The sequence below is a fragment of the Centruroides sculpturatus genome, unplaced genomic scaffold (genome assembly GCF_000671375.1).
Source record: "Centruroides sculpturatus isolate CEXI.00-Female unplaced genomic scaffold, Cexi_2.0 scaffold1238, whole genome shotgun sequence".
NCBI lineage: Eukaryota > Metazoa > Arthropoda > Arachnida > Scorpiones > Buthidae > Centruroides > Centruroides sculpturatus.
This window is the reverse complement of record NW_019385448.1, coordinates 19,877-39,804: the sequence shown is the minus strand read 5'-3', so window position 1 is coordinate 39,804 and position 19,928 is coordinate 19,877. Positions and strand designations below refer to the sequence as shown.

General features: G+C 29.8%; 1 protein-coding gene across 1 annotated transcript in view; it reads left to right on the top strand.

Moving 5' to 3' along the window:
• Positions 1-19,928, top strand: part of LOC111639106 — a 135,643-nt gene that overhangs the window by 102,719 nt on the left and 12,996 nt on the right. Inside the window, exons 8-10 of the mRNA XM_023384884.1 lie at positions 7,585-7,847; positions 8,172-8,356; positions 18,290-18,398. Coding sequence (XP_023240652.1) covers positions 7,585-7,847; positions 8,172-8,356; positions 18,290-18,398 — 557 coding nt within the window. The remainder of the gene's footprint in view (positions 1-7,584; positions 7,848-8,171; positions 8,357-18,289; positions 18,399-19,928) is intronic.

Genomic DNA, 19,928 nt, shown 5'->3' with positions numbered 1-19,928 from the left:
AAATCTTTTTTCCCCAACTTTAGCAAGTATCCTATCTGCACACCTCCCTTCTTTACCAAAAGTATGTAGTTTTTCTCCCTGGTGTCGTATACCTATCATCGACGAAGACGTCACGGGTAAGACGACACCTGGGTAAACATTGGCAGCATTTAAACTTCTTCTAACCGACGCTCCACAGTGTACCCGAGGAAGGCCTATTAAGAAGGCCGAAAACGTTTGTACTCCAGTTAATAAGGCTAGAAATTAGTGAGAAAGGTTTTGTGCTGTTAGTCTTATTCCAAATCATTGTTTTAAGTACTATTAGTTTCAATTTTTTGCATACATTTCTATCTCTTAATACTGAGGATATTTGTGGAAAAGCTGCTTTAACTTTTTTATATTCTATTTTTAATTTCATAATTATATCTGTTATCCAACTTTCTACATACTCAAAACATTTTCGCCTTTTCTATTTTCATTCTATCCAACATAATCTGTAGCTCTTTGTTTTCAGATTATCATAACTTTTATTTTGTTTATGTTTATTTTCATTTGGTATCTTGCTTTTCCCACTTCTTTCAATCTATTTAGAATTCTGTAGCCCTATTTTGGTGTTACATAACACTAGCAATGTCATCAGAATATCTAGTGTTATTGATAAGATGTTCATTAATTTTTACACTTTTGGCTAGATTTTGAATGCTTCTTTCATCATATATTCACTGTAGATGTTAAAAAGAATTGAGAACAAATAACATCCCTATCTTATTCCTTTTCCTCTTTGCACATTATTCTTATTTGTTTATTAATGATTCTATATTTTTCTTTTTCTACCATGCTATTAGCATTTTTATATCATCTTTCACTTTTTATATCAACTTTTTACTATCTCCTTTATGACCCAAGGCTTGTTTATTTGTCTCCCTTTCTTGCTGAGGATGTCAACCATAGTGTCTTTAATTTTTTGTTTGAAATCATTCCAGATTTCTTCTGCACTTCTGCTAGTGTTGAAATTTTGCAGTATTTTCTATATGGTAACCTATGTGCAACAAATTGTGCACAAATTAAACATAAATAAAACATTCAAATTTAATTCATAATGGAATGTCAATTCATTAGGTTTTAAATGTTAGTTGTTATGGTAACACAATGATTCTTATTTGAAATTCAGAATAATTTTAAAATGTTGCTGATGTTAAGATGTTATGAAAGTATTTCAAATGTTATATGACTTCTTGAAGATTTATGAATTGAGCATTAATGTATTAAAATATGGAATTTTTTTTTTAGAAAATTGCAATTAATTTGTTAATAGACTTTACAAATTGCTGTTCAATATTTCATTAAACCATTCTTAAAACTTTACTAGCAAAATTATGAATCCCGAATACGGCTACTTAGACAGCTGAAAATGTTCAATTTAATAGATAATTTTGCTGATAAAAGTTTAAGAGTGGTTTAATGAATCAATTTCACCTTAAAATAATCTACAAAATAAAGTAACTATTAAAAAATACAGGGCTATGGAGTCTTTTTTTAATGCTTTCTACCATGTGGGCACTAAGAGGGCCTCTTTTAGCAGGCCCACAATGGGGTGACCAGTTGGTGAGGGATGGGGCCTGACATATCCGAACAAACCAACCCCCGAAAAATTCCTGGGGATTTCTTGACCCATCTGGATTTGATACCTGGTCCCCAGAGCAGTAGGCTGCCACCTTGACCACTCAGTCATCTGGCCGGGCTTTGGAGTCAGTACATAGTTCCCAACTCCAATCTAACTCAGAGTTTTAGAAAATCTGTCTCTAAATAATAGTTAATTAAATAATAAAATCTGTCTCTAAACTATCCAACATGATTTTTACCTCTGAAGAAATAAAGATGATTTCTTATCAATTCCAATTCCTACATTTCAAAAATCAGCAAAAAACAGTCACATGTCATAGTTTTCAGATATTGAAGCTATAATATCAGGTATCCATACACTTAATGTAGATGCTGTAACACCACCAGTATTAGGAATTAATGCCAAACAATCTGCCATATTATTTGGCTACAATAAAACTAATTTAATAGATATAAAATAATTACACTTAAAACGAACCTATTACCAGCGTGTATCTTATAAAAATTGTCCCATAATGCCAGTAATAGGTTCGTTTTAAGTGTAAGTGTAGTATACTTCCAGTGTCGCTAAAGGGTTGAACAGTATTATAAAATAATTTGATTTGACTACTGGTAGGGGGTTAGGCTACCATCTCGTGATAATTTTAATAATTATCAGGAGATCGTGCCAGTAACCAGCTTTATCATAGTCCGATACATCAGATTGTTTGGTATTAATTAGAAATTGAGTTTGTGGATTGCTTTTTTTAGGAATTAATATCACAGGAAGTACTTTTAGTGAAGTAAAACAAGCGGCTGAAACTGATACTTTGCATTTCTAAACTGAATATCATGTTTAAAGGACTTTGAACCAGAACTGAGCTTTGCTATTTTGTTTTGAAGCAGTTTACAATCTCTCCAACAGATGATGATTGAATAAAATAAATCAAATGTTCATTCACACTTAACAAATTAATCTCCAGAATTTAATAAGAATCGCTAGCAATCATAATTGGACAGACTACATTTTTGCTATTTGAAATGCCAGATATAATGTATAACACACATTTTTATACTTTAGTATTTGTTGATTTAAACTGTTTTTTCATATATAAAATTAGTAAAAAAATTTCTTTGTCAGGCTTTGAATAGATATAAAAATGAGATATCTGATGTATACAGATGAACATATTTGTACTCCTAATTTTTATAGATTATTATAGAATGAGGAATTATTTATCATGATGATGTCACAATGCCAGGTTGCGATTTTTAATCATCTTTTAATTATAAAAAAGGTCATATGACTTCTGGTTCAGACCAAAAGTTCATGTATTCAGGGTCTCCAGCTTTCCATTAGTGTGGTGGAGTTGGTAAACAAAAAGTTTGACTCAAGGTCAGAGTCACACATTGAAAATTTGCCTAATTTTTTATAAAATGTCACACTACAATTCCTTTTATAAGAAAGATACCACTGGGTATCCCAAATATTTTTATCTAAAATTCCTGTGTAAAAAGTTGTAGTAAAATTGATGGTCAGATTCAAAGACTGGATGCAATAAATTTACCTGAGAGAAATTTTCAAGTACATAAAGAAACAAACTACATCCTTAATAGCCAAAAGAATTCCACTTTTATTAGTTAATTATGAAAAATTGATTTAAATTTAATTACTTTCAAGAAAAAAAATTAAATACAATAAAACCCAAAAAATAACAATTTGATGAATGACATAATAAATTAGTCTGTAAAATAGTCTCTTCCACTCTGGCTACAATGGGAATAGTTAATTTTATACCGACAGTTGACTAAACTGAAATATACAATAGAATTTAAAAATGTGAAATTTGGAAAAAATCTTGAATTGATGGGTGCAATCATGCTCCAAGAATTTAAACCAGTGAAAAATAAGCTGAAACAATTAAGTACATTTTGCAGTTTTCTCTTTCTCTTTTAGTTTGTTGCAGTTAGATTCTGATCTTGATTTTGCTTTTTTTTCATTGTTTTTCTATTGATTAACACCAAATTATGTTATTGAAGTTATAATAAATAGTCATAAATGACTTGAAACCAATAGAAGGACAGTGAAAAAATTAATTAGTCAAATTAGTCAAAAAAACAATTGATATCCAAAGTAAAACATCTGAGATGTAAAAAACTACTGTGATAGGTAAAAATTATGGCACCTTAAATGAAAGTCAAATTTTTTCTTGGGAGCTTCTCTTTACCAAAGAGAACTCCCAAGAAAAAATTTGATTTGATGCTTCAAAGCAATACCATAAGCATTTACTTTTCAGGTGCAATTCCACAACTATTCAGAGGTTTTATCCACTCAGTCACTGGTGGGCCTTAAATTAATAAAAGCTATTTTCTGAAAATATAGAGCATGTCATATAAGATAAAGGCTGTTTCATAGCAAAAATCAAAATGGTATTAACCCATACAGAAATCTAAATTTATCAGTATGTCCATTTTCTGAGAAATTTCTTTAGATACTATTTAATTAAAAAGTATTTTCCTTACTTCACATTTTACTAATAGTAAACTTGAGGTTGAAGTTGCCAAAGTTGGAAGAATTTTACTGATTCCACGACACCACTTTCCATATATGGTCTTGATTTCAGTAATGTATGCCCCTGTACATCATACTTCTCCTGATAACAATCAAGTCATGCAGGCCATCTGTATAACTATATTCTTAAGAAAATTTTGAAACTGAAATCACAGGAGTTCTGGTCTAGACCAGAAGTTTGTATATAACTAATTGAGGCCTCCAACCCCTATGCTATCCATATCAGTTCTTGACTTTGATCTATCTAACTCAGGTCCTCAAGACTAATGAAGGACAACAATGAGAATGTACAGATCTGCAATTTTAAAATTACAGCCCAATAAAAATACATGTCTCTCCTCCCAAGTTATATAAGTTGATGGTACAAAAAGCATTGGAAGACTGTTTTCTGTTCCTTATGGCTTGATATCCATGAAATAGGAATTCAGATGATCATATTATCTTCATGGAGAAAGTTTCCAATTTTCCAGTTATGATGATCTTAAAACTTTTGCTTCTTTTTTTCTTCCAATCACTGAAAGTTAGTGTCTTCAATTTCATCTCTATCATAATTGTGTCTTCACTGTTGACAAATTGATCATCCTTTTTATAACAGATAAGACAAAGAAATACTAGATTTCTTTCTATATGATACTTATTGTATGATCTATAAAATTCACATTAACTTCTCACATTGCAGATACCCTGATTCACCTTTTAATCAGCAAATGCAGATGATAACTTAATCCTCATAGTTATATTTACAAAGATAAATAATATAAGCTCAATTAATAGTTCAAAGGACAGTCCACTATTGAGTATAGAAACATGCCATAAACAAAAATTTTCAGAAGTGAAAGCCAAATTAATACATTGTTCAATTAATACAATTAGTATCCTCCTCCTAGTTTCTCTGGCATGCAAATATCTATCATATTTGCATGCTGGAGAAACTAGGAGGAGGATACTGATTGTGAATTAAAATTTAACGTCAAATAATACTTGAAATATAACCGAGGAAGGCTAATAATCAGCCTGAAATGTACATATTATTTAAATAAAATCTCAATGAACTTTCAAATTAAAAACTGTGGTCTGATAAGTCCTTAAAATTTATAGCAAATTAAAAATAGCTATTAAGATGATTTATTAAAATATAGGACAAAAAGCAAATAATTATATCTAAAAACTAATTAGAAGTAACAGAAGTATGAGGGAGGGAGAGATGAGGAAAGTCAAACAGGAGAGAAGTACCTCTGGCCCTAAATGGTCTGGATGCTATCAGGACTTTTGTTGACAACATACTGTTTCAACTTTATGTGAAGTGATTTTTTTTCTTCCATTGACAAATTTTTAAAAACTTAATTTAATTCTCTTGTTGTTTCTCAATATCACCAAGTCCTTGTTATCTTCTTGATATCTGATCATACATACACACAATAAAAAAAGTAACCTTATCCAGCATTCTTTCCATACTCAAACTAGCCCTTTCACCTTTCTTATAACTAATATACGAGGTCTGATTAAAAATTATCCAACCTGTGGTCAGGAAAAAACCTATGTATCTAATATAATACAGTAGAGAATCGATTATCCGACCCCCAATCAACCGTCACATCGGTTAACCGACCGTGTTCTAGTCAGCAAATTCAAATGTCTGCTAGTGATGTGGCACTACAATATTTGGCTATGTCTTGGCTACTTTATTATTATTATCACGTGTTTTAGCTGGCAACACTGGCTCACCCATGAAAGGGAACCAGTATTTAAATGAGACTTAATTTTCTAATTTTTAACGATACAATAATGACGATTATTATTTTAAAAAATTTTTGTTAGGCTTAAAATCGATGAAAATTCAACACGAAGTAGGTTAAAAGCAATATACTAATTACATGGGATATACTAATATACTATACTAATAATGTATTTTTTTCATATTTTTCGGTTTTCTGTTTTTTCAGTTATCCGATCAACCCCAGTCCCCAATTGAGTCGGATAATCGATGCTCTACTATAGATTGAAACACTAGTCCCCTTCAAAATAGGCCTTTCCTGAGTTCTCTTGCTTCTCCCAGTGATGTTTCCACTGTTGAAAGCATTTTTCAAAGTCATTTATTGAATCTCCATCATGCACTTCATTGCATTAGTCGTAGTCTCCTCTGAATCCTAAAATCTATTTTCTTGAGAGGTATCTTGAATTTAGGAAAGAGCCAAAAGTCAGCTTGAGTCATGTCTGGAGAGTAAGGAGGCTTATGAACCTGTGCAATACTATTTTGCAAGGAATGTCTAGATGAGATACAGTCTGTGCATTGGAGAATTGTAATGAAGAATGAACCAGTTACTATACTATCAGAGCTCTGGTCTCTTGTGCCTAACAGCATTTCATAGTGACATAAAAGTCAGGCAGTACTCTTTTGTCACAATTTGTCCATGAAGGTGTACTCATGATGAACTATGCCCTGGTGGTTGAAAAAACAGTCAACACAATCTTCATATTGCTGCATGATTGCCATGCCTTCTTGTGAAGACCCTGGCATTTTCCACTAGAATGATTTTGCCTTTGTCTAAGGGTCTTACCCATAGATACAGGTCTCATTTCCAGTTATGATGATCTTCATTAAATCAGGATCAGCATTGGTGCATTCCAGCATGTTGTAAGTAATGTGCAGATGGTTTTTCTTCTGGTCATGACGAGCCTAGATATTCATTAAAATCGATTTATGAGTTGATTCAAAAAAAGTTCGCTCTCTTAAATCTGGAAATTCAAACAATAAAATCGGAAATCAACATTGTGAAAGAAGATAATGTCAAGGTTAAGGAAGAGATGAAGAGTATTTGTCAAAAGATACACACACTAGAAGAAAGGTCCAATTCTTACATCAACTTAAAAGGTATATTCGAATTTGAACTCAATAAAATATTAAATAAGAATACAAAGAAAAATTTAGTTATTTTGAACTATCCATTTAAAACTTTGGATGTTTTAGAAGTTAAAATTTATTAAGGAAGACCTAGAACTTAACAATATAGAAATTGAGGGCCTTGTGCAATTAAAAAATAATCAAAATAATCAAATAATGATGGAAACGGTTAAAGCCAGGAATTTAATTCTTAAAAAATTCTGGGCAGTGAGATTGAAAATGAATGATGAAAGGAAAAAAATAATAACAACAACAGATTTATGTTTAAGATCCAGAATTAGAAGGAAACAGTTACTAAATAAGATTAAGTTAGAAAAATCAAATAACAATAGAATACTAGCAAGAGACGATTATTATATAAAAGATAATCTAATGTATACTTATGATATGAACACTAGAGAGATTATACAATTGAATCATTTTTTGGGAACGAACATAAAACAAGCTTAGAAATAGCAGTGAATAAATTTAATGAATAAGGTTACAGTTAAAAATATTAACAAGAGTGGAGATAATTTGGTTGTTGCAGATGTTCGCCATCTGCAACAACCATCTGCAATGTCAGGGATAATGAAATGAGATTGTCAGATAGTGATAGAAATGGGCTGTTAGTAAGCTTTTGGAATGTCCAACATCTGAGAGGAAAATTACATAAAACCTCGGTGAGAGAATTCTTAGACTCAAATGACATAGTTGGAATCACAGAAACATGGATTTTAAATTTGAGTGTTGCAGAAAAAAATTATCTAGAACAAAAAAATAGCATAACAACTAGTAACGCTCAATGTAAAAGTAAGTTCGGCTGTCCTTCGGAATCCTGTTGTTGATTAAGAAGAGTTTGGGAGACATTCTTTATCAGTATATATCGGATTACTTTATAGTTGCAATAATAAAAGTAGATAATAATAATAAAACAAGATGGAATTATTCTTATTTGGGGTTAATAGTAATGTATCTCCCACCATCAATTGAGAAGAAAACCGTTTTACGTGAAGCTCAAAATTATATAGAAAGATGGTCTATTTTAGTCCAATTATGGTTAATTGGAGGAGATTTAAATGCGCACATTGGCAACAATACTGATACAGTGTTTTCTCAGAATTTTGACAATATTAGAAAGAGGAGAACATCCAAAGATAAATATAGAAGGTAATGTTCTCCTGGAATTTGTACAAGATAATCAGTTAATAATTTTGAATGGTAGAATAAAGGGAGATATTCCTGCTGAATTTACTTTTGTCTCCCTGAATGGAAAATCAACCATAGATTATGTTATTTGCTCAGAATTTATGATAGATACTGTAAGTCTCTGACAGTTCTGGAGGATGGCTCTTCGGGTCATTTTCCGATATAGCTGGAGTTGAAAAATTACTAAGGAATAAGAGGTGGTAAAATGTTCGACGAACAACTCCATACATTAAATACAGTATTGATTATAAACCATCTTATAATAAACGGAAATTGTTAAAAGAGATTGAGTTTATAATTGTAGAAATGTTAACCCTAGAGAAAGAGAATAAGCCAATAATTAATTACCTGAGACTTACAACAAAATTAGAAGATTTCAGATTTAAGAAATGCTTACGTCCCTATAAGCAAGCATATAAGCGTTAATTTAATGGCTTTTGTAAAAGGAAGTCATAATATAGTGCGCATAGAAGAGTGGATTATGATAAGTGGATTAAATATTTTAAAGAATTCTCAGAATATTATTTGATAAATCATAGACAAACACAAATGGAAGTTAAGATAATGCAAGTAATTAATCAAGAAGAGATAATTAAGGTGGAAGAAGTCTAGGAACGTATTAAAAAACTAAAAGATAAATCAACACCTGGATCGGATATGATACCCAATTCGCTTATTAAATTATTTCCCCTAGATCTAACCAACTACTTGACCAGACAATTCAATGAATTTTATAATCAAAGTATAATACCGGATAAATGGAATGAAATTATTTTCACAATGATATATAAACAAGGTAATAGGGAGGAGCCTTCGAACTACAGACCAATAGCTTTATTGTCAAGCTTTCGGAAAATATTCACATCAATCTTAGCTGATAAATTTAATAGCTGGACCGCTGCAAATAATTACAGGAATGCTATGCAATACACTTTTGTGGACAAAGGTGATACCCAAACAGCACTTTTCATTTTAATGTCATTAATTCAAATACAATTGCTCAAGAAAACACAAAGTCTTTGCTCTTTTTTTTGGATCTAGAAAAAGCGTATGACTCGATTAGTATAAATGATTTACAGAGAAAATTGAAAAAATATAAAGCATGTGATTACCTAATAAGAATGATAGGTTTGTTGTTTGGGAGATATGAGACGATTATTAAACAAGACAATAACATCTGGTCACTGCTTATAACATATAGAGGATTATTATAGGAAGACCCTTTGTCTCCTTACCTTTTAATTTTTATTTATTTGATTTAAATAGATGTTTTGTAAGGGATGAAGATGGCATTCAAATTGATAATCAAACTATACACTCAATCACATATGCAGACAACATTGTTCTAGTAGCTCCTACGGCTGCTGCACTTTGCAGGAAGATCTAAAGGTAAAAATAAATCCCAAAAAATTAGTAATAATGATTTTTAGAAATGGTAGTAATTTATCCAAAAAACAATGCCCTATATCAAGAAAGAAGAAGGGAAAATAGTTAACAAATTCAAATTCTTGGGAATAATATTTACTCCTAATTTATCATTTGATAAACATTATAAAAGATAAATTTTTTGCCTTAAATATTTAAATTGAATAAATAATCTAATTGTGTTATTTTGTAAAACTAAAATGAAGAATTTGCGAATACATTTTCAACTCTTTAATTCAATTGTTATGAATTCAATGGGCTATGCATCTCCAATTTGGAGTGCAGGTAAATTCAATGATTTTGAAAAAATACAAAACAGCTTTATTCATAGAATTTTCCAATTAGAATACAATATTCAGGCAGCGCTCTAAGATTGGAACTGAGTAGATATAAATTAAACACCATACTAATAAAAAGATATAATTTTTTGTAGAAATTTTATATAAATGAAGGAGATTTAACAATGAACTTATTGTATTCATTATATCATAATTTAAGAGTCATCATCATCTAATTTGAATAGGTTTTATTCATCATCTAATTTAAGACTCATCATCTAATTTAAGACTCATCATCATCTAATTTGAATAGGTTATTTCCTTTTCTTTTAGAAATGCAGTTATCGGATCAAAACAAATCTACAAATTGATTTAATACATTGTAGCTAGATAACCATCTAACAATGCAAAAGAAATTAATGTCATTTGGAAGTTCTCCGTCCTTTAATTCTTCAAGGAAATTTTTGAATTGTCAATGATTTTTTGCATTGGTGCAAATATAATTTACAATGTGTAACACTGTTTTCATAACATCAGGATATTTTAAATATTTTGTAACGAGATGTTCTCGGTGAATTATGCAGTGAATCGGTATGAATTGTGGATTTGAGAATCATCTTTTAAAAGCCCAATAAGACCGACTTTTTTACCCAGCATTGCCGGAGCTCCATCAGTTGCAATGCTTACAAGTTTATTAAGAGGCACATCAAAAGTTTTCATTCTGGAATCTAATGCATTTTTAATATCAACACCGCGGGTTGACTCTTGAAGTGCTACTAAATCTAATAATTCTTCTTTAACAACGAAGTCAGGTGAAACAAAACGTATGAAAACTGCCAATTGTGGAAGATCTGTGATATCTGTCGATTTGTCAAGGGCTAAGCTGAATGCAATACAGTTCTTCAAATCATTTTTTAAATTATATTCAAGAGATGTATTAATTGCAGTTATGCGTCGTTCGGTTGTGTCTCTCGAGATGGGAATTTGCAAAACAACTATGTGCAATGCTGCGTTATTTGGATCTAAAACTTTAAGTACATCTTCCGAGTTTAATAAACTCTCCCTCTCCATATGGGCGTTTTGCACAAGCAATATTCCAGGCAATAACAATAATAATGTGGCTTCAGCCACATTATTAGCTTGATTGCTAAAGGTCGTCAAAATTGACTGTTGTTTATTTAAATTTGATTTTAAAGAAACAAGTTTATCTGATTTTAATTTGGAATTTGGTGGTTACTGATTAGAAAACTGAGGATGATTGGTTTCATAATGTCAAACGTAAATTGCTAGCTTTATAATTTTTGACCGTAGAATTACAAACAACACAATGCTTTTCCATTATTGTCAACAAAAAAGAAATTCTCCTCCCACTCATTATTAAAACTTCTATTTTCTTGCTCATATTTTCTTTTTTTATTTTTATTCTCTGTCATCATTTTTTTAAAAGAACTGGAAATAAATAAAGAAATTTAGAAAATACAAGTTTTGTGTTATTAAAACAATAACAACACGTGTTACATACTACAAAACAAATTATAGTTAACTTACCAAAAATTCCAGATTACAAATTACAGTAGAGCATTGATTATCTGACTCATTTGGGGACTCGGGTTGGTCGGATAACCGAAAATAATGAAAAAAATACATTATTAGTATAGTATATTAGTATATCGCTATTAATTAGTTAAATGTAATTAGTATATCGTTAACCTACTTTGCGTTGAATTTTCATTGATGTTAAGCCGAACAAATTCTTTTTAAAAAATAATAATAGTCACTATTGTATCGTTAAAAATTATTTTTAAATTATTTTATTGCTCACAAAACAAACAACCACTCATAATTAGAAAATTAAATCTCGTTTAAATACTGGCCTCCCTTTTATGGTCGAGCCAGTGTTGCCAGCTAAACCATGCAACAATTTAACAAAAATTATATTAAAGTAGCCAAGACATAGCCAAATATTGTAACGCCACATCACTAGTGGACATTTGAAATTTGCCGACTAGAATGGTCGGTTAACTAAGGTGACGGTTAATCGGGGGTCGGATAATCGATGCTCTACTGTATATCTGTAGCAAGAGTGATACAAATTGTTTCCTCCAGAGCACAATGTCAACTGTCCATTGCAATGACAGTTTACAAATTCAAAATCGGTCTGGAGTCGATCGATAACGGACGATTATGCTACTGTTTATGTTCATTCGCACAGTTTTCGATGAGTCATATCATTCTTAACTTGGACGGAAATGAAATTTGTTACAACGTTGCACTTAGTCTTTCATATTTGTTATTAGTAATTTAAAAGACATTTTGAAACACATACAGAATGATAATAATTTTTAAAAATATAATAACACAAAAATGAAAAGGAACTTGGGTACATTTATCGAGAGCCACAAATAATCCTTCAAAGAGGCACAGGTTGGCCACCCCTGTTATATAACTATGTGAAGCAAGTTTTTAAATAAAAAACTGTAGTAAAATAGTCAATGGTTGTACTGTATGTTAGATAACTAGTGTACAATATATATGTAAAGAAGTTCTAATTGAGGCAGAATAACATGCTATGTTAATATTAGTTATGTGCTGGATCGTTAAAAATGTATATCCATGGATACAGAAACGGATCATTAGTGTCTAGATCCGCAGATACGGATCTCAACTTTTGTACTCAGTCGGCACCAGTGCTTGTGACCTTGGACTGATAGTTGACACTTTGCATTAGTAATGCAACGTGTTTTGACTCGCACTGCGCGTGTTTTTGTTTATAGTTTAGTGTGACACAGGATAGCATAGATTACGTTTGTATCTTTGGAGAGTGTTGAGTTAAATTAAAATAAAAACAATGTAGACAAAAAAGTTTAGTAGTGTAATATGGAAATATTTTACGATAGTAAATGAATTTTGCATGATAAAATTTTTGCAATATGAATGTGCCAAATATGTGATTTTAAGAAATAAAAAGTGATTTGAATTGAAGTTATTAGTATTTTATTGCTACCTATCTTTAAAATTTCATATAAGTAATGAAATTCATTAAGATAAAAGATCTATTAAAGATCCGCTAAAAAGTAACGGATATGGATCTTTTTTTCTTTCGGATATCCGGCACATCACTAGTTAATATACCACGTCCTTGTAACAGGCGAAAGCCTTATACGTTAAATAAACTTTGATTTGATAATTCAGTTTTATTAAATTTAGTTATATTTTTTGTAATAACCTTTGTTATTTGATTCCCAATAGTCTGAATTCTTTAAATAACACCAGATATTTTGTTATAATTAAAAAACATTGTTATATTAATTACTTCAACCAAGTATTAAAATTTCATATGTACTAATTTGCTAATAACTTTTTTTAAAAAAAGAGAATATCCACAAACCACATAGTTCAGTATTTGTAAATTTTGATTTCCTCTCCCATTCTGGTAATTCTTTGTGGTGGACTGTCCCGTCAGGAATTTTTCAGTAGGCCATTTGCTCAGTGGCTATTCCTTACTTTACCTGAGAAAAATAAATTATTAACAAAATAAAAGTGTTGTCTTTTCGTCTTTTGTATTCTAATTCAGGCTGTAAGAGCTATTGTGGTACATCCCATACTAACAGGCATCTAGCTCACTGTAAACATAGTTTATTACCTGAAATTTTAAAATGACTGGCCTTGATTTGGATATGAGTTACCATGGAATGGCTTCAGTAAACTGACATTTGAATTATCACAATGTGCATTTTGTAATTTCTGATTTGAAAATAACTGATCACAATTTAGGCTGTAACTAAGTTTTTTCTTTTGTGGACAAGAAGAGAACCTTTTTCTGCACCCATTGTGGCTGAACCCACAATGGGTGCAGAAAAAGGCCCACAATAGGGACAGTTATGTTGTGAGAAACAGAGCCTAACATACCTGGAACAAACCACTTTCCAAAAAATTCCTGTTTTTCGACCACTTGGATTCAATGCTGGGCCCCTCAGAATAGACTGATACCTCAACCATCAAGTCTACAATATATATTGTATTGCTATATATATATATTTATTTATTTATATTTGATATATAGTCCCAGGCCAAAATTTGTTGCTAGTCAATGCTGATTTGACAAATGACATATATCCTCAAAACCTTGTAGTGTATACCAGACTCCCAAAAACTTATATTTCTTGTATTTTTTTTAATTTAAACATTAGGTGGTAGATAGCAAATACTAAATCTTCTCAAAGCTGGTTGTATAGTAAATAACTCCAACAAACCTTTATAATTAAGCCAGCAAATAAAGTGTTTAATATATTTTGACAAGCGCTTTCAATCCTAATTGGGATCTGCTTCAGGTCAAAACGTTCTATACAAAAATTGGAATGTTTAAAGAACAATTTTTAATTTTAAAATCACTAATGATTAAATTTTGGAACAAATACAAAAATTCCCATCTACATGCTAACGGTTAAATATTTTAACACACACAAAAATCACAACTGTGTGTTAATATTAACATTAAAAATAAAAATTAACATAAAAATTTAGCATGTATATTGTAACAAATCCCAATGGAAGTGGTTGATTTCTATTGGTTGTTAGTCACAAAAGTTTATGTTGGTTATATTGCAAGTATATTTTATGTTAAAGGAAATTTGTAAATGCCATTGATTAATCAAAACATGGTGGATATTGCAAAAGCAATAAGAAAAGTGTAATTATAAAGTGTAGGAAAGCAATAAGGTGAAATGTATGATATAGTAATGAATGCTTGAGTACATCCAAACTTAAATTTTTTTATTGTCCTCCTTCAGTGATAGTAATTCCTCAACAATAGCTTCTTGCATGAGTGGAAATGTATAAAATTAGATCATCAAACCAAATATATGTAGCCATAAATAAGATAGTTTAGTTTGTTATTTATGGCTACACATGATTAAAAGTGACAATAAACTGTATATAAGCTGGAATGGAATGATCCATGAAATCTGTCTGATTTGTAAGAATCATAATTGTATGCATCTCATATTTTAGAGATTAACCAAATCAAAACACTTCAAGAAACAAGTTATTGCACTGAGTAAGTTCAAAGCTTGAAAAAAAAAATGTCAAGCAGATTTTGGATAGTTTCCAATAAAGAAATCAAATGTTATTTGGTTTCTACTTTGGAAACTATTAACAGAATCAAGAAACCCAACTTAGAATTAGAGATTCTCAAATAAGGAAAATTAGAATTCTTTCATGAATAGTTTATTTTTATTGAGTTAATATGACTTATAAACTTTCATTTAAATAATAACCTTAGCATGATTTAAAAAGGTTTATGTAATGAAAACACAGCAAATGTAACTGACAGTTCTATTAAAGTACTTAATACGAAAGAATTAAAACATGCTGTTTTACAAAAAAATCAATACTTACCACAAAAGCCAAAAAACAAAATTAGGAAGATTGTTATTGGTTTTTCTAAAATTTCATAAGAAAATAAACTTTGGTGACCAAAAGAGATTTACAATAAAATAAGTATGCACTGTTATTTCCCACTACAGTCACATGTTCATTTGAATAATAAACTGAAAAGTTATTCTTATTACTTTATTATAAAAAAAGCTATATCAAATACTATCAAATCACTTTTTCTACTATAGAAATCGATAGGAGCATTTTGGAAATAGCAAAAACACATTTGTCATATTTCAAAATGTTAGTACTAATTCAGATTTGTTTAAACCTAATCACTAAAACTAAATTGACCAAGATATATCTATTTTAACCTCATTGATCACTTGTCCACTTGCTAAAGACTTGAAAGTAATGATTTGATGTATGACTTATGGCACATAAAATAATGGCTTATATAAAGTAATGATTTATGAATTGATAATTTATAATGACAGCCAAATTTTAGTAGTAAACACAATGTATGACAGGTTATATTTTAATGGTAACTGAAAAAAATTTTTTATTTTTAAAATATGTAAAGNAAAAGTCCTTAAAAGTGCTTAATTTTCTATTATCAACTCAAAAACAATTATGAAAAAATATTTCTTTATGAAAATCATTCTCTTCTAACTAATCAAAAACCAGATAATAGAATAGCTTATAGTCACGACTTCAGTGGTTTACTAGTCATTCATTTGAATAAATCCAAAAAATGGCCAGAATACATTCCTATTGTAAACAATTTATTGGTGATATGAGTTACATGTAGAAATATTGCAATCATGAATGTTTTGATTGATTTTAATTTTTAATATATTTAGTGGAAAAATTTATTTTTATAAAACAAAAATTGTGTTCATCTTATTAAAAAAGTGTTTTCAAGACCTTATATACATACTGTATTTATCAATTTTTCACTTAAACTATGCAATTACACAAAGTTTGTTATTCAAAAATACTAGAAAAGAAATTCTAGGTTTTAAGGAAATTATATACAATTATTTTTTATTAGGAGGTTGTTATTCATATTCAAATTACTTATATTTTAAGCACACTTTAAAGACATAACAATGATTTCTTTTCCAGTAATGAATAATAAGGTGACCAACTTTCTTACAATGAAAAGGAGAACAGAAATAAATTGAAGGAAAAAACATTTTATTCATTGCAACAATAATACACTATAATAATCTCTACTGCATGTGTATGTGCTGTGTCGTGTTTCAGTAAGAAGTAAACAAGCCACTTGTGTGTGGAGCGCGTGCGTCTCGTAATCGCATCTCGCCGCACCGTACCGAGCCATGATGAATAGTCATGTCAAATACAAACACATTACATCACATCGGCTTGGCATCAATTTAATATGGAGATTTACAGATTAGTCTTCAAATATATCGAAAAGGAGGACATGTAAGAGGACACTTTTTGAGGGAGGACAGAACTTACAAAAGAAGGACTGTCCTTCCTAAAGGACAATCCTTCTTTTGTATTAAAAAGGAGGATGATTATTAAGTATATTATTCATAAGGTGATTAAAGTATTTTTAAAAATAAATTAAGGTAAGGTACATATAAAAAATACATCTATTCCTTTCATGAGCAGAAATAAGTAATGACTTGTTACTGCAGTTTGTAAGAGAACCAAGAATTTGGAATTTCGAAAACTGTTTATTTTGAATTACCAAAGAACCAATTCATCCAGCTGAAAAGAATCTTAGGATTCTATTTACAAGAAGAATCAGATTGTCCATTTCTACATTTGTTTGTTCCTCTGTTCAGTGAATCATCCCTTTGTTCAGTTACTTGTATATTTACCAAAATGCCTGGAAAATGTATGTTTAATGGAATTTAGAGCAAATGTCAATATCAAGAGTATAAAGGATGAATTTCTCCAGTTTCTGATAACATTTTGCAGAATATGTAAGAAATTAGATATATTCTCAGATGAGAGAATCAGCCTTGAAAGTACATCAGAAAGATATGTTTATCTTGTCTTTCTCTTTTGCATGAAATAAGGCAGATTAGTGATAGAAATATTAAATATAGATTTACTATATCCAGACTCAGAATTTCTGCTTGCCAGGTTTCTATTGATGTTTTGTGATTAAAGACAAGAATAAAATTTAATTAGATGAAATGAATTTGAGCATCATGACCAAAATTCCTACATTATTCAAAAATAAATTATGCCTTACAATGATTGGATGTGTGTCAGTTAGACAATTGACACACAATTTAATTTTTTACAATATGTTTGTTTTATTGTTCAAAATAGTGCACTTTTCAATTTTATGTATTTTTATTATAAAAAAATTACACACATACAGTCAATTATTTGATACTGTTGGAACTGACCTATTATGTATAATCCTAACTTTCTTCCCAGGGAGATTTGTGTATTATGTGATTGATGCTATTAAATTTTGATGGTTAAAGGTCAAGGGGTGGGGAGATAAAGGGGATCACGTGTTTTATCTCGAGTAGTGTTGGAGTTAATGATGATATTACTCATTATTAGCATTTACATTTTTTTATAAAGCTCATCTCTACCCTAAAAATTAAGCTTTTTCCATTTATAATAATTGAAAATGTAAAAAGTATTTAAATAAAATATCGTAACAGATGGTGCCCCACACAGTTTTAATTGTTGCCAGGAAAGTTAAAACCAATAAAAAATCCAACAAGTTGCTTAAGGTCTGGAATCAATCTACTTTTCATTTGGCAGTATATTTTTACAAAGGTTTTTTTGGAAATATATCTGTTGTGTGTAATTAGATTATTATGTAATTGGATTTAAAAGTATTCCCAAAATATATTATATTCTTATTTAATTACACAAAGAAAATGTTTTGTTTAAATGTTAAATTAACTTCATTACCGTTAATATAAACATTGATTTATTTATAATGTTTACAATTTTTAACAGCACTCAATGTTATCTCAAAAATTTGTGGAAGTAATGACTGATTACAATAAAACACAAACAGATTACAGAGAGAGATGCAAAGCTCGTATTCAAAGACAGTTGGAAATCAGTATGTAAATTTTATGTTTTTGATGATAAATTTTGATTATTTATAATGTTTTAATTACTGTCAATAACTTATTTAAAAATTAGTATTGTATATTTAAATCTTGTGAGAAGTAATATGAGAAAGTTTGTTGAATCCAATAGTCATATTTTGTGATGCCACGAGCCATCAGTGCAAAAAGCAAAGTGGTTCACATCATCATAAAGTCTGACTCTCAGCCTTATCCGGTAGAGGAGAAGAAAAACCTAAAAGGGGATAATTCAAAAATTTTAAATATTTGATAATTTATAAGTACCTTTTTATTAACATGTACTTGTTTTGCAGATGTCTGATAAACCATATTTGCCATCATAAATGTTTCTAAAACAATGTTTTAGAAGTTTGGATAAATAAAATTTTTTTGTCATCAAGGGGAAGGACTTAATCTTTATATACTGTAAAACTTTATTTTTTAATAATTTAATCCATCTTTATAGTATTAGTTACTCTTGTACCAAGTTTTAATGTAAAAGATTGGATTTTATTACAGTAATAGTTTTAGTGATTAAGATTTATGATGTAAAGTGGACATTTAAAAGTAATGCCAATTTGCTACAGTATCGAATATTTTATTTTAGATGCATTTCTGAAACAAAAACAGCTATTTACTTTCTACATGTTTTAATATTTTATCAAAATTACAAAAAAGAAAATCAAATTAAAAGTTGGCAGTTATTTGGATTGTAGGGTGAAGTAAATTAATTAAATAATTATCACAAATGGAAATAGTTCTTATAGTAATTTACATTTTGAATTTAATCACAAAATATGGAAACTAGCTTAATAAAAAGTTAAGAAGTTAAATTTACTATTTCATTTTGAGATTCCAATATTATTTATTTGCTATCCTGCAAGACTAATTATTTTATATAAGAGCAGCAATTGGAGCTGTAAAGAGCAAGTTCTTGTTAATAAAAAGATAGATGAAAAGTCAGTTGATTTAGCACAAATGAAAAATTTCAATTCCATGTAAGTGCAGAATGAAACTTTAATATAAATTCCATTACCACATTTATTCAAGTAACAATTGAAATAATGATACCAATCCAATCAACACTTTATAAAAATTTCTGTATGTGAATCTACTTGATAAAAGTATATATTATAAATTCTAAATAATTCCCCAAAGGAGCTTATTTCTATTGCTTGTTAGAAGAAATTATTTTTTGTAGCTAGTTATAAAATAATGATAATGTAAGATGAATATATTTTTAATGTTACAACTGTTTTTTCCCAACTTTAATGGTCTATATAGCAAAATTACAAAAATTAATTCTAATAGTCTAGTACAGGGGTCAGCAGTTTGTCAAGTGAGAAGAGCCAAATTGTCATGAAAACAGGATAACAAAAGTACCAGAGAGCCGCATGTTAATTTAAATGTGCGAAATACGACACACGACAGGGGTGCCTCTAGTGGCCGTTTTCGGCATAACGTTACACGGATGGACAGACATGCGTTCAATGGGTTATATATATAGATATGCTTCAAATGCT